The sequence below is a fragment of the Bos mutus genome, chromosome 28, assembly GCF_027580195.1.
Source record: "Bos mutus isolate GX-2022 chromosome 28, NWIPB_WYAK_1.1, whole genome shotgun sequence".
Lineage (NCBI taxonomy): Eukaryota > Metazoa > Chordata > Mammalia > Artiodactyla > Bovidae > Bos > Bos mutus.
This window is the reverse complement of record NC_091644.1, coordinates 20,685,527-20,701,355: the sequence shown is the minus strand read 5'-3', so window position 1 is coordinate 20,701,355 and position 15,829 is coordinate 20,685,527. Positions and strand designations below refer to the sequence as shown.

The 15,829-nt window shown below is 37.8% G+C and overlaps 1 protein-coding gene across 4 annotated transcripts in view; it reads left to right on the top strand.

Annotated features, from left to right (window-relative positions):
• The window catches only part of TET1 (tet methylcytosine dioxygenase 1), a 137,975-nt gene that overhangs the window by 90,001 nt on the left and 32,145 nt on the right, over nt 1–15,829 (top strand). For all 4 annotated transcript variants that reach the window (XM_070364498.1, XM_070364497.1, XM_070364499.1 and 1 more), the window contains 2 exons: nt 2,366–2,456; nt 2,990–3,083. In XM_070364498.1, the coding sequence (XP_070220599.1) occupies nt 2,366–2,456; nt 2,990–3,083 (185 nt within the window). The remainder of the gene's footprint in view (nt 1–2,365; nt 2,457–2,989; nt 3,084–15,829) is intronic.

The following is a 15,829-nucleotide window of genomic DNA, read 5'->3' as shown; positions in this document are numbered from 1 at the left end:
CAGTTCTTGATTATTCAAAGTGCATTTAATAGTCTGAAATGAATCCTTCCATTTTTCTGCCCATCATTCAGCACTGTTTTGACAGCCTACCTCATGCCAGGCACCAAAGATAGGCTCCTCTCAGAATGAAGAGCCTTTTAGAAGGGTCGGACAGTCTGGAGGGGTGACAGCGCTGTCTGAGTGGGTTGAATTGGGAAAGAGAGATTCTCAGACCAAGGACAGGAGAGTGTGGTAATGATAATGGCTCAGATTCCAGATCTTTCCCTGCAGGTCTCATAACTGCTGCATCCTTGACTTGTTATATTAACAAAAACCCACCAAAGGGAATGCTCATTATCCCCATTTTATAAGTGAAGAGATTGAATCAGAGAAGTTCATAGCTAGTAAATGATTCAACTGGAATTCAAAGACAGGCAGTTCCAACTCCAGAGGCTGTATTTGTAACTTCCATCCTCTTGCATCAAAAATCTGAAAAAGAGACTTTTTTTTTTTTTAATAAGTCATTAAACATGGAAAAGAAGTCTTTAAAATGCCATAAATATGTTATAGACCTGAGCTAGTCTAATTTAACCCTATACATAGTTTCGATAAGATGATTAGCTAGTTTGAAAACTCTTTCCTTATACATACTATCTTGTAACATTGTAGGAATTGAGACAGCCAGGCTTTCAAAGTTTATTCAGTATCTGCAGTGGACCTGGAACTATGTAATAATACACTGTCAGTTACATGTTTTCCTATAATTGTTCCATTTGAGATTATTGTGTTCATTGTGTAGAGATGGGAATTTAAAAAGAAAAACAAAAGAGCAGACTCAGAAATCATCCCAAGTGAGGGTAAAGTATCCCAATCATATCCAAGGGTAAAGGATTTCTAAGAAAGTGTTATGTCCTAGCAAAACTAGGGTAGTTAGTGTTCCTCAAATTTACTGACATTTTAGGTGGGGTAATTCTTTGCTATCTGTGTATTTGTTACCTGTTGCTTTATCTGTTGTAGGCTGTTTAGTGGCCTCCCTGGCCTCTTCTCACTAGCTAGCAAAAACGCACACACATACATGCATACAGTTGTCATAACTCAAAATAGTGCTAAATATCCCCTTTGGCAAAACCATCCATGATTAAGAACCATTGCCTTAGATTGTTGTATTGTTTAGTCACTAAGTCATGTCCAACTCTTTTGCAACCCCACGGACTGTAGCCTGTCAGGCTCCTCTGTCCATGGGATTTCCTAGGAAAGAATCCTGGAGTGAGTTGCTGCTTCTTTATCCAGGGGATCTTCCCGACCTAGGCATCGAATCCATGTCTCCCGTATTGGCAGGCAGATTCTTTACCACTGAGACACCTGGGAAGTCCTGCCCTAGATCACCAATAAATAAAAAATTATTCACTGCTATCTTGCTTAAGTAGCCACAAAAATAATCCTATGTTTTATTGGATATCCAATTAAAATGGTAAGTAATAGCCTTCTGATGTAGGTAGACATGCATTCCCCAATGATTCTAGTTAGACATGATTCTCAGAGGCCAAATTAAAAACGACATTTTCTAAGAAGTACTTAATTCATACTCACAAAAACTCAAATGGTACAGAAATGTGGTGCGAATAACTTTTTTTAGAGGAAACTAGCTGTTACAATTTTTCTATTGAATTAATATTGTTAGTGATTTTAATATTAACAAAATTTTTTTGTAAAAAAAAATTTTATAAGTTTTACAAAATTTAAGGCTTTTAAAACATACTACTTTTACAGCTTGCTTTTTAACTTGGATTTTTCAATGTCTGTAAATGCTATTGTTTTAATAGCTGTATCATATTCCACTGTATAAATAACCCTAAATTTTAACTATTATTTAATTGGAAGATTCCATTTTTCTCTCTTTTGATATTACATATTATTGTAACAATGAAGATTCTTGTGTACACGTGCATTATAAATAATTATGCATGTGTGTAGTAAAATAAATTAGCAGTGCAATTGTTGGGCTCAATTTTTGGGGGGGGCTCAATTTTAATAGGATTCTGAGGCAAAGCTTTTAAGATGTATTGCTCTAGGATAACTTAATTTCGTACCTCAATTTTTATAGGTCTTTTTAAAAGCAGAAGATCTGAGAATAAATGTTAACCACAACTTAAAATATGTTTTTCCTCCTCTGATTCTCAGGAAAGAATGGATTAATTAGGAGCAGAAAAAAGGGATAAGTTACACTCCAGGGCCTGTTGTCCCAGTTTTTAATTACTAAAGCTTACCAAAATCTTGTCAAGATTCATTGTTCTGAATTTAAAAAAAAAAAAAGTAAAACTAGCTCTTCCGCGCCCCTATGCAATTCTGTAAAGCTTTGGGTCTAATAATCTTGTTCCTTCCACAGATCGAGTTATACAAAAAGACAAAGGCCCATATTATACACACCTTGGGGCAGGACCAAGTGTTGCTGCTGTCAGGGAAATCATGGAGAATAGGTGAGGAAATATGCTTCCCTGTTAAAATCATTGATTATTGGGGACCTAACTCAATGCAGAGATATACTCTCTGGGAACAAATAGGAGGTGAATGGAAAACCTTCAGGAATATGAGTTGGATGTTTCTTAGCACCCAGGAAAAGCCCAGTGTCCTGGTGTTCCTGCCAAGTCATTCACATGAGCCATTGGGAACTCAATAAAGACCCTCACGAAGCAAGGCTGTCTTTGTTAAATGCAGACATACTTATTTTCCTGTTACTGTATAATCATAGAAATAGTTAAAATTACCTTTGTCAACACTACATTCACATTGGTTTTGCTTGTCTTGGAGCCAGGCCATTTTTTTAAAAAGTGATCCTTAAGGACAAGTAAATAGAACTGGACAACAAAAATATCTGCCACACACAAGTACATTTTTAACAAAGTTATTATTATGAGGAGTGTTTGATTTTTGTGCTTCTGTAAATCTTATTCCCATAACGATGTTAAAAGTTTATTTCAATGATTTTCCATTCACTGTGTTTCATACTTAGGTATGGTCAAAAAGGAAATGCAGTAAGGATAGAAATAGTAGTGTACACGGGGAAAGAAGGAAAAAGCTCTAATGGGTGTCCAGTTGCTAAGTGGGTAAGTATTTTGTACTTATACATTTTCCAAAATGGATTTACTCTACATAAAAACTAAGTCAGTAATTTTTTCCATGAAAACATGGACTAGGAAAATACCCACTTCCCTTATTCCCAAGGAAATAAGGAAGCTATCTGTCTTAGCCTGGGCTTTTTATATTAATGAACAAAAGGGTATGGCATTCCTAATCTGTATGTAGTGATCTAGAGTCATCATTCTTACCAGGTTTTTTTTGTTTGTTTGTTATTATTGTTACTTTTTAGAGAGTGTAGAGTGCTCTTATAATTAGACAGCATAAATAAATAGTAAGTAAATATATATGTATGTGTTTTACTTGCTCAGTCATGTCTGACTCATTGCAACCCCATGGACTATAGCCTTCCAGGCTTCTCTGTCCATGGAAATCTCCAGACAAGAATTCTGGAATGGGTTGCCATTCCCTTTTCCAGGGATCTTCCCAAACCAGGGACTGAACTCAGGTCTCCTGCATTGCAGGTGGATTCTTTACTATCTGAGCCACCAGGGAAGCCCAAGAACACTGGAGTGGGTAGCCTATCCCTTCTCCAGGGGATCTTCCCAACCCAGGAATCGAACCAGGGTCTCCTGCATTGCAGCCGGATTCTTTACCAGCTGAGCTACCAGGAAAGCCCATTTGTTTCATGGGGCCACCTTAATGAAGGTCATGCAATATTGAAGGCAAAATCAAAAATTTTACAATATATTTCCAAAATTATTTCTATAACTACTTTGAGTTTTCTAAAACTGTGGTGCTATCAGAGGTAAGAACTGGATTTAGCTTCTTTTGAAAGTTCTCAACAGAGAAACAATGTCATTACCTGCCTAGCCAAATGTATATTTTCAGGAAGATATTCACATTTACAAGTATGTTGACCAGTTTCTTTGGAAATTTGCACTAAAGGATCATTTGAGATCCTGTCCTATCATTTGTAATGACGACTATCATGATGATAATAAATAATAACAGTAACCACTACCTTTCATTAAATATCAGGCACCATGTTAAGTACATGACATACATTGCCTCATTAATCCCCACAGAGGGACTCTTAAGATTTTGGAAAAATAAAACTCATTATTTTTATGCCCATTTCAGAAGAACAAAAAAACATTAAAAAAAAAAAAAAGAGGGTTTGGACCTGGCTATTCCTGAAGCAAGACGATTGGTGCACCTGCATCTCTTCTAGAAAACTGTATGTCTTTGTTTTGTTTTTGTTTTTGATCTGGCATGTGGGATCTTAGTTCCCTGACCAAGGATCAAACCTATGCTCCCTACAGTGGGAGCACAGGGAATCCTAACCACTGCAATGCCAGGGAAATCCCTATCTTGGTTATTTTTCAACCAACCTCTGGAAGGTGACAGCAGTGATAGCACAAGAACTGGGCGTGAACACTAAGTGTGTTAGAATACTTCCAGTTTCCTCAGTCTATTTGGAGTGCATAGTCTTGTCAAAATATCAAGTGATTCTCTGCACATATAACACTACTCCAGACAGCGATGTAAATCTTTGTAGCACCCCTGAAGGCTCCCTTTGCCTGCTCCCCATTGGTAACTCCATGTATAATAACCACTATTTTAACCTCCATGTCTATAAAGATCTTTTAGATAGTTTCTATAGAATTAGAGCCATACAGAATGTACTCTTTTGTATCTGTCTCCTTTCCCTCATCATCTATAGAACATGGGTTCAATAGTTGGAGATACAGAAATCATGTGATACTACGAATTGACTTGATAATAGAAAATATATTTTAGGATGGGGAGACGAAAGGAGCCTGCATCTCTGATACCAGTAGAACTGCTGTACGATCTAGTTTCCTGATCAGGGATTGAACCTGGGCCCCCTGTTTTGGGAGCTCGGAATCAACCTCTGGGCCACCAGGGAAGTCCCATCCTCAGGCTTCTTAAACCTGGATTTCTCTAACATAACAGAATTTTTTGGTTTTCACGTCTTTAAAACCTATTAGGAAGTTTTCTGTTTTGTGCAGTAGAATTGAGTCCCAAATAAGATACCTGCCTTTAATTTGTTCAGTGTGGGTGAATTTGGAAGATAAATAGAATTTTAGGATGAGAAAGGTAAGTGAAGGAACTTGTATTTATTGAGAACTTTTCATTGGCAGGCTCCAGGCTAGATACTGGGGATACAAGTGTGAATTAAAGTTTATCAGTCATTTCATTGTGTAGATGGGAAGAAACTGGCCCTGAGACATATCAGCTATCACAAACACATTTTGGACTAAAGTTCGCTTACTCTGTAGTAACACGAGTGTTTCCTGGAGTCATCTTGCTTCTCAAGAACTAAAATTTTCTGAAATGCTCCCTAGAAGTGTAGAATTTTCCCTGATGCTTCCTTCATGTTAGTGTTTGAGGTGACTTGGAGCAGGATGATGTCAGTGTTTGTGAAGTCCTGTTTCCCAAGGATCAGCTTCTTGTCTTGCTGTGTACACTCCTGTCAACTCAGCTGTGAAAGTTACATGGTTTTCCACAACATAAACCCAAACAGGTCAATCACCGCATGTAAGAGTTTTGATGAAGGTAAACCTAAACACTGTTTCACTTCAGTTCAGTCGCTCAGTCGTGTCCAACTCTTTGTGACCTCATGAATTGCAGCACGCCAGGCCTCCCTGTCCATCACCAACTCCCAGAGTTCACTCAAACTCATGTCCATCAAGTCGGTGATTTAGTGATTTTTATATTTTATTCACTCTTGAAAAAGTTGTTGTTTCAAAACATTTTAAAGTAATAAATAATACACATTGTCCATTTTTTTCTGTTGCGTTATTTGGCTTCTATTGATTTTTATAGAAGGTTCTTTAGAAAATTAACCATTTGTGATAAGTTGCAAATATGTTTTCTGTTTGCTTTTTTTGTTTTTTGTTTTTTTTTTTTAAATTTGGGGGATCTTAGTTCCCTGACAAGTGATGAAACTCAAGCCCCTTTCAATGGAAGCATAGTTTTAACCACTGAACAGCCAAGGAAGTCCTTCTTTGTCATATTTTTTAACATTCTGAATTTTAAATGAGATGAAAATTTAAGTTAAATTTTTAATGAAAAACTTTGCTGTTATGGCTCTGCTGCTGCTGCTGCTGCTAAGTTGCTTCAGTCGTGTCTGACTCTGCGACCCCATAGACGGCAGCCCACCAGGCTTCCCCGTCTCTGGGATTCTCCAGGCAAGAACACTGGAGTGGGTTGCCATTTCCGTCTCCAATGCATGAAACTGGAAAGTGAAAGTGAAGTCGCTCATTCGTGTCTGACTCTTTGCGACCCCATGGACTGCGGCCCACCAGGCTCCTCCATCCATGCGTCTCCAGACAAGAGTACTGGAGTGGGTTGCCATTGCTTATGACTTTAGTGTATCTTAATTAGAAAAACTTTTACAACCTCTAGCTTATAAATATTTTTCACATTTTCTTTTTATAATATTTGAATGGTTTCATTTTTCTTTTTTTATTTCATTTTCATACACCTACTTATTTTATTCCTCTTGTATGTAAAATGTTAGTCACAACTTATATTTTTTCAACTGACTACCCAGTTAAACAACACTACTCACCTAAATAATTGTTCATCTACTTCCTATTGATATATTTGTTCATATTTAGATTTTGTATTTTACCACATTGTTATGTTTCTCTTGCATCATAATCAACTTATTCTGATTATTTGGGTTTAAAAATGTATTTCATATCTGATAGAGCTAATCCTTCAGCAATTTCCTTACTCTTCTTGCCTTGTTTATTTTTCCATATGAGTTTATAATCACCAGTGTCTTTGTAATAATAAATTTCTTTTGATATTTTGATTGAAATCATTGGCGAGAGAATTTGGAGAATTTACATTTTTGACATTTAGTCTTCTGACCCTACATGCTATCCTTTTCTGTTTGTTGATGTCTTTCTTTGTCCTTCTGTAGTGTTTTTTTCCCCATAGTTTACATGATTCCTGTTTTTCAATTTATTTCTCTTGTGTATCTCAGGTGTACAATCATATAATATATAATGACAAATTTATATTCTCCTTTAAAATTTAAACTAGTAAATTCTTTTTTTCATTTAATACGCTTATTCTAATAAAGTAATTCCAAATTTAAATTTACTTATCTTTTTCCTCTTTTTAGTAGAGACCTTCCAGAGTTTTCTCCTTAAGGGTCATCAGGGAAGGCCTCTTTGGGAGAGAACTTTTAAGCTGAGAACTGAGTGACAAGAAGGAGGCTTGTATGCAAAGAATACCCCTAAGAGCATAAGGAAGAACATTCCTAGTCAGAGAAAAAAGCAGGTACAAAGGTTGAGGGAGACAGTACATTCTTTAATAATCAGAAATCTAGTGAAGTAAAGGAGGTAGAGAATGGAAACAAGTGAATGTGAAATGTTGGCAGAAGCAATAGCCTAAGTGGTTTTATTAGGCCATCGTGAGTTTTAGTCCATGAATATGAAATCTTTCAAGTATTTTAACTTGGGATATCTTAAAATCCCTATGACTTCCCTCGTGTTCCAGTGGTAAAGAATCTACCTGCAATGCAGGAGTTGCAGGAGACCCGGGTTTGATCCATGAGTCGGGAAGATCCCCTGGTGGAGAGCATGGCAACCCAATCCAGTATTCTTTTAACTGTTAATTAATTTATTTGGCTGTACCAAATCTTAATTGGGGCACTTGGATATTGAACTCGGGCCCCCTGATTTGGGAGCATGGAGTCTTAGCCACTGGTCCACCAGGGAAGTCTCCACTCCAGTATTCTTGTCCACAGAATCCCATGGCCAGAGGAGTCTGGTGGGCTACAGTCCATGGGGTCTCAAAGAGTGGGACACAACTTAATGGACTGAACATGCACGCATGCACACACACACACACACATGTTATCTATCTGGTTTATGTTTTATAAAGAGCATTCTGAGGAGAAGGAAATGGCAACCCACTCCAGTATTCTTGCCTGGAAAATCTCATGGACAGAGGAGCCTGGTAGGCTACAGTCCACAAGGTCGCAAAGAGTCAGACACGATTTCACTTTCACTTTTAAGCTTATTTAAGTATTATTGATGAGCTTTATTGTTGGTGCTTTACAGATTACTCAGATTTAGTAGCTCTGAGCGACAAACATTTATTTTCTCATCAATTTTGTGAGTCAGAAATCTGTCTGTGGGAACTTAGGAGGGTGCTTCCAGAAGAGGGCTTCATCAGTTCAGAACTTGACTGGAGAGGAAGTTGCTAGAGTCTACTTTCCATGTCATTTGCAGGAGGCTTTAGTTATATTGTTTATTTGGATATGTCAGGTCTTAGATGCAGCACTTGGGATACTTGTTCATGTGGAATATTTCATTGCAGTGCTCGGACTCTCTAGTTGTGGCATGAGGACTTAGTTGTCCCATAGTTCCCTGACCTTTGATGGAACCCAGGTCTCCTGTACTGCAAGGCGGATTCTTTTTTTTTCCCCCAAACTTTGAACTTTTTATTTTGTGTTGGCATATAGCTGATTAACAATGCTGTGCTAGTTCCAGGTGAACAGCAAAGGGACTCAGCCATACCTATGTGTGTATTCATTCTCCTCCAAATCCCTCTCCCTCCAGCCTGGTGCATGACTTTGAGCAGAGTTCCATGTGTCATGCAATAGGTGGCTAGAAGGATTCTTAACCGCTGGATTGCCAGGGAAGTCCCAAGACTCACTTTCTTATCATAGGACTTCTTAAGTGTTTTCTCAGTCATAGCAGTTTATTTTTCCCCAGGGTGAGTCAATCAAAATATAACAAGGAAGCCACAATGTCATTTATGACATTAACCTCAGAAGTTGCTGCATAGCTGTCCCTTATTTAGTGTAGGAGAGGACTATAAGGAGACAAAATATTAGGTGGTGGTGATGATTGGGGGCATCTTGGAGACAGGCTATTCATAAAATTCAGTATCACTTCTTCACTAAAAATATCAATATGCTAAGTGAAAGTGTCAGTCATTCACTTGGGTCTGACTCTTTGCAACCCCATGGACTGCAGCCCGCCAGGCTCCTCTGTTCATGGAATTCTCCAGGCAAGAATACTGGAGTGAGTAACCATTCTCTTCTCCCGGATATCTTCCCAACCCAGGAATAGAACCCATCTCCCTCACTGCAGGCAGATTGTTTAGCTTCTGAGCTATCAGGTAAACCCGCATCAATATGTTTAAGATACTACATTGACATTATAAAATGTAACTATCTTCCTTAGCTCTAGCTTCTCAAAAAGGCAAAAAAACGTTAATCTGTAGATCTTAATTCACAAAATAATGCTGTTAAACACCAACATTCTTCATTATGGAATATTTCAAGAAAAAAGGTAATAAAGTTAGAGTTTACCTATAATTATAAGTTGAATACACATCAAGCTACTACCTGGAGAAGGAAATGGCAACCCATTTTCCAATATTCTTGTCTGAAAAATCCCATGGACAGAGGAGCCTGGTGGGCTACAGTTCACAGGGTCACAAAGAGTCGGACACAACTGAGCAACTGAGCACACAAGCTACTACCTGGTGAAAAATACAACATTGCTAGGTTCTCAGAGACCCTAAGAACCACCTCCCCACCTTTTATATTTCCTTATGGTACGGTTACTGTGCTTTTGTATTTTGCCCCTACATCATACCTTGCACATTTGTAGAAATAAGGAGTAAGGATTGGTTCCCAATATTTGACACTGATAATTTACATAGGTTTGTTAATCTGTATCTGTTTGATATTTTTTTACTTACTTGCTTTTAAGTAACAAAGCATAAGGAGAAGGAAATGGCAATCCACTCCAACTCCAGTATTTTTGCCTGGGAAATCCCATGGACAGAGGAACCTGGGAAACTACAGTCTATGGGATCTCAAGAGTCAGACAAGACATACCAACTAAACCAGCAAGGCATGAAGGTATACTCATGGCAGCTGGCTTCCCCTTGACTAAGTGATCCAAAAGAGCAAGGTGGCTGAGTTAAGTGGTAGGATTTTGGATGATTCTTCCTTTCTTTCATCCCTTCTCTAGAATAACAGTAATGCAGTTCAGTTCAGTCACTCAGTTGTGTCTGACTCTTTGCGACCCCATGAACTGCAGCACGCCAGGCCTCCCTGTCCATCACCAACTTCCAGAGTCCACCCAAACCCATGTCCATTGAGTTGGTAATGCCATCTCCAACCATCTTATCCTCTGTCGTCCCCTTCTCCTCCTGCCCTCAATCTTTCCCAGCATCAGGGTCTTTTCAAATGAGTCAGCTCTTTGCATCAGGTGGCCAAATTATTGGAGTTTCAGCTTCAACGTCAGTCCTTCCAACGAACACCCAGGACTGATCTCCTTTAGGATGGACTGGTTGGCTCTTCTTGCAGTCCAAGGGACTCTCAAGAGTCTTTTTCAACACCACTGATAGAATTTTTAGGTTGCATTGCAGAATTTATATATATATATATATATATAGTATTGCCTTAAACTTACTTTTCATCTTGCATACTTTACATTTGTCCTGTATTTGATATTAAACATTAACCTAAATCAAGCATTTTGTGATTTGATGTATATTTTCTCATGTGTGTGCAGACTTACGTGTGGTAATAGTGGTTGAATTCTTTTTAAGATATTTATTTGTTAATTTTTTTTTGGCTTCACTGGTCTCAGTTGCAGCATGTTGGATCTAGTTCCCCAACCGGGGATCCAACCCAGGCCCCCTGCACTGGCAGCATGCAGTTTTAGCCACTGAACCACCAGGGAAGTCCCTAGTGGTTGAATTCTATCCTACTTTTATCATGCTGCACTTGCCTTCTTTTCTTGAAGGGAGTTGTTGGGGTTAGGTCACACACAGGAAGCCTAACAACATATTCTAACTGGGAGCAGAACTTTCTAAGCCAATCTCACTATATTTTGCGTTTGTTCTTAAAAACAGTTTTAATCTTTTCTTCAAAATCTTTCTTCTTTGCTAGGTGGTCTTTAACACTTTCCCATAATTGTTAATTTTTGACAGACGTTTCTAACTCTTCCTTCTGTCATTTTGTGTCTTGGCAGGAAGTAGTTATATCTTGTTATTCAGTAAATTTTGATGGAAAGGGCAATATAGTTTCTTTAATATACTAAGCTCTGTTAATGCCCTTTACTATAAATGACTCAAATGCTGAGAAATTCACACCTGGCCCAACCAAGTTCATGGGTTTCCCTACCTAGGATTGTTATTAGTCAGTAGAGCAGGTGTGACAATGTGTACTACTGAATGTTTTATTGCCTACTTGGGTGTGAAGTGATCAGAGTTTTTAGGGTGTTTTGTAAATGAAGCTGATGTATCTAAAGGTTTTAAAACCATCTTGCCTTGATTTAAACACATATCTTCAAAGACTTCCCTTTTTATGAATTCCTTTCTTCCAAGATTTTGACTCTTAACCTGCCTTGATTGTCTTCAAGCTACACCACAGTGCTGCTTATGTCTGTGCCCAGATCAGGCACTCTATGTGTATTACCATGTCAGAATAATAAACAGGCAGTCATGGGCTGGCTACTATCTGCAAAATCTTGCTAATGTGAAAAAAACCATTTAATACTTCAGTGATTAAAATTGGGCAAACACCAGAGGGGTTGGTACTGACTTACCTTTTCACTGTTCTTTCTTTTTTTGTTATAAAACATTTTTCTTCACTACTGTTTACCAATGTACCATTAGAACTACTTTTATGTTTGCTTACTTGTTTATAGTAAGATCAAATTGCCAACGTCTGTTGGATCAAAGAAAAAGAAAGAGAGTTCCAGAAAAACATCTACTTCTGCTTTATTTACTAAACCAAAGCCTTTGACTATGTGGATCAGAACATATTGTGGGAAATTCTTAAAGAGATGGGGATACCAGACCACCTGACCTGCCTCCTGAGAAATCTGTATGCAGGTCAAGAAGCAACAGTTAGAACCAGACCTGAAACAACGGACTGGTTCAAAATCGGGAAAGGAGTATGTCAAGGCTGTATATTGTCACCCTGCTTATTTAATTTATATGCAGAATACATCATTCGAAATGCCTGGCTGAATGAAGGAGAGAGAAATATCAATAACCTCAGATGCAGATGACACCTTCCTTATGGCAGAAAGCAAAGAAGTAAAGCGCCTCTTGATGAAAGTGAAAGAGGAGAGTGAAAAAGTTGGCTTAAAACTCAACATTGAGAAAACTAAGATCATGTCATCTGGTCCTGTCACTTCATGGAAAAATAGATGGGGAAACAATGGAAACAGTGACTGAGTTTGTTTCTGGGGCTCCAAAATTACTGCAGATGGTGACGGCAGCCATGAAATTAAAAGATTGTTGTTCCTTGGAAGAAAAGCTATGACCAACCTAGACAGTATATTAAAAAGCAGAGACATTACTTTGGCAACAAAGTCCATCTAGTCAAAGCTATGGTTTTTCCAGTAGTCATGTATGGATGTGAAAGTTGGACTGTAAAGAAAGCTGAGCGCCAAAGAATTGATGCTTTTGAACTGTGGTGTTGGAGAAGACTCTTGAGAGTCTATTGGACTACGAGACCAAACCAGTCAATCCTAAAGGAAATCAGTCCTGAATATTCTTTGGGAGAACTGATGGTGAATCTGAAACTCCAATACTTTGGCCACCTGATGTGAAGAATTGACTCATTTGAAAAGACCCTGATGCTGGGAAAGATTAAAGGTGGGAAGAGAAGGGGACGACAGAGGATGAGAGTGTTGGATGCCACGACTGACTCCATGGACATGAGTTTGAGCAAGCTCTGGGCATTGATGATGGACAGGGAAGGCTGGCGTGCTACACTCCATGGGGTCACAAAGAGTGAGACACAACTGAGTCACTAAATTGAACTAATTGACTTGCTTATAGAATTCATTTTTTAAGGAAAGTTTTTATTGAACTGTAAAATACACAAAACTACACAAATCATAAGTGTGCAGGCCACTGAAGTTTTACAAAATCAAATCATCCAGGTTAAGAAATAAATCATCACACCAACTCAAGAAAACCTCTCATGCATCCAATCACCACCATCCCTCCAAAAATGGGGTTGAAGTTCATTAGCTATAATATATAGGACATATTTAAATTATTATTATTTTTTTACTTATTTTTTTACTGGGGCTTCCCTAGTAGCTCAGACTTTAAAGAATCTGCCTGCAATGCAAGAGACCCAGTTTCAATCCCTGGGTCGGGAAGATCCCTGGGAGAAGGGAATGGCAACCCACTCCAGTATTCTTGTCTGGAGAATCCCATGGACAGAGGAGCCTGGTGGGCTGCAGTCCATGGGATCGCAAAGAGTAGAACACAACTGAGCAACTAAGCATAGCACATAGTCAGTTTACAAGGCTGTGGTAGTTTCAGGTGAACAGGGAAGGGAAGGAAGAGAAGAAAGATTTAAAGGTCTTAATCAGTGGATGATTTTGGGTTTTGAGAGGTGGGGACGGCCTCCATCATTTTGTATTGAAAATTTAACTCTAATTTTCTCTCACGGTTATGGATAAACTCAAAAAGTGATCTCTCTTGGGTAATTAATGTAAGCCACACTTGACATAAATGTTGCTCCTAGCTTTAACTATAGTCTATTCTGCGGACCATGGATTTTTGTTTGAGCTTATGCAGGAACCTAGTTGCCTTCGCAGAGAAGGCAATGGCACCCCACTCCAGTACTCTTGTCTGGAAAATCCCATGGATGGAGGGGCCTGGTAGGCTTTAGTCCATGGAGTCGCTAAGAGTCGGACATGACTGAGCGACTTCACTTTCCCTTTTCACTTGCATGCATTGGAGAAGGAAATGGCAACCCACTCCAGTGTTCTTTCCTGGAGAATCCCAGGGATGGGGAAGCCTGGTGGGCTGCCGTCTATGGGGTCGCACAGAGTCGGACACGACTGAAGTGACTTAGCAGTAGCAGTTACCTTCGAATCTTTACTGCTAAGGTTAATATTACAAGGACTATTTAATTTCCTTTCTTTAAATTGTGTAATAAAAATAGGGGGACATATGTATTCTTATCGCTGATTCACATTGTTGTATGCTGGAAGCCAATATAATATTGTAAGGCAATTATCCTCCAATTAAAATTTTTTAAAAATTTAAAAAGAACAATAAAATAACAGTAAAATTAAATTCAGTGTTAATTTGTATCCACGTAGAAAATTAAAACTCCATATTAAATTTCAAAACAATTTAAAATTTTGAAACACATCTTAGTTTTCTCCTTTAGAGATAATGATTTTTAGCAATTTTGAGTATACCCAAATGAAGACTTAGGATGTTAAAAATTGGGTACCTGCTGAAGTATGTTAAGCAGAAGAGTGAAGTCAAATTCTCCAACTTCCTAAATTTCAAGAATGTTTGATTAAGTGAACATAGGATTTGTTTTGTTTTGTTTTTTTTAGCAGAAACTAGTCGTGAGATTTTGCTTCTCTGCATACTGAAATGGAATATATAGCTCAATTCTTCAGGAGTGGTTTGAATTCACTATCATAAATTTTTTTTAAAATAGACATCAAAGAACTAGTTTACTGTAAGAAAAAAATTGCTGGAAATGGATAAATTTTTCCCAGTTTTTAAAAAAAAATTTTAATTGGAGGATAATTGTTATACGAGGTTGTCTTGGTTTTCACCATCACCAAATTCTTAATTCACGATAAAGAATAAATCTCTTTCTTATTGTTGAAACATTTAAATAGAAAAAATATATTAATCTACTGGTGAAAAATCTATTTTGTCATTGTTAACTAGCAATTAAAAATAACTACCTTGATTAAATTTGCATTTTAAGTAGTAAAATTAGGTTTCTTTATATATTTATTATCCATTTTTATTTCTTCTATGAATTCACTCTTCATAGCCTTTTTTTGTTGATGTTATTTTTTGTATTTTTATAAATAACACTTTATCATATATTTGCCATTATCTCATACTAGATTTTCTTTTAGTTTTAGTGATCTGACAGTTATCTTAGTATGAAAGTGAAAGTGTTAGCTGCTGGGTTATGTCCTATTCTTTTGGACTGTAGCCTTCCTGGCTACTCTGTCCATGGAGTTCTCAGGCAAGAATGCTGGAGTATAGCCATTCCCTTCTTCAGGGGAATCTTTTCAACCCAGGGATCGAACCCAAGTCTCCTTCATTTCAGGCAGATTCTTCACTGTCTGATCCACCAGGGAAGACCTATTTTATAGGAGCTTGAAATGTTTAGCAGGTCAAACTTACGTCACTTAATACGTGCCTTAAAGATTTTTCATCTTGCTGTGAAAACTTTTTCCACCCTAATACTATAAAAATAGTGTCTCCCGTATTCTTATAATTTTATGTATTGATTTAGTATTTGGTTAAAAAAGTTTTTTTTTTTTTTAATTTGGTTGCACCTCACTGCATGCAGAGTCTTACTTCCCAGACCAGGGATTGATCTTGTGTCCTCTGCAGTGGAAACTTGGCGTCCTAACCACTGGACCACCAGGAAATTTGCCCCTGTTTTCTGCTGTTGGTCATTGACCCATTAGGGAATACCATTCCTAGGCTGGTACTATGTTTTTTGTTATAGCTTTGCAGAAAACTTTTAAATTTAAAAGGACATTTATCTTTCATATGTAAAAAGTCTTTTTCATGACTTAATGTTCATTTATTCTTTCCTATGAACTTTCAGAAACTAAGTATATGTACAATAGGGAATAGATGGGTGACTAAAAAATCTTTTAATGTCTGACCTTCCATCTAGGAACAACTTAATTAAGATTTACTTACATGCATTTCCCTTAAGATAATCCTCACAGCT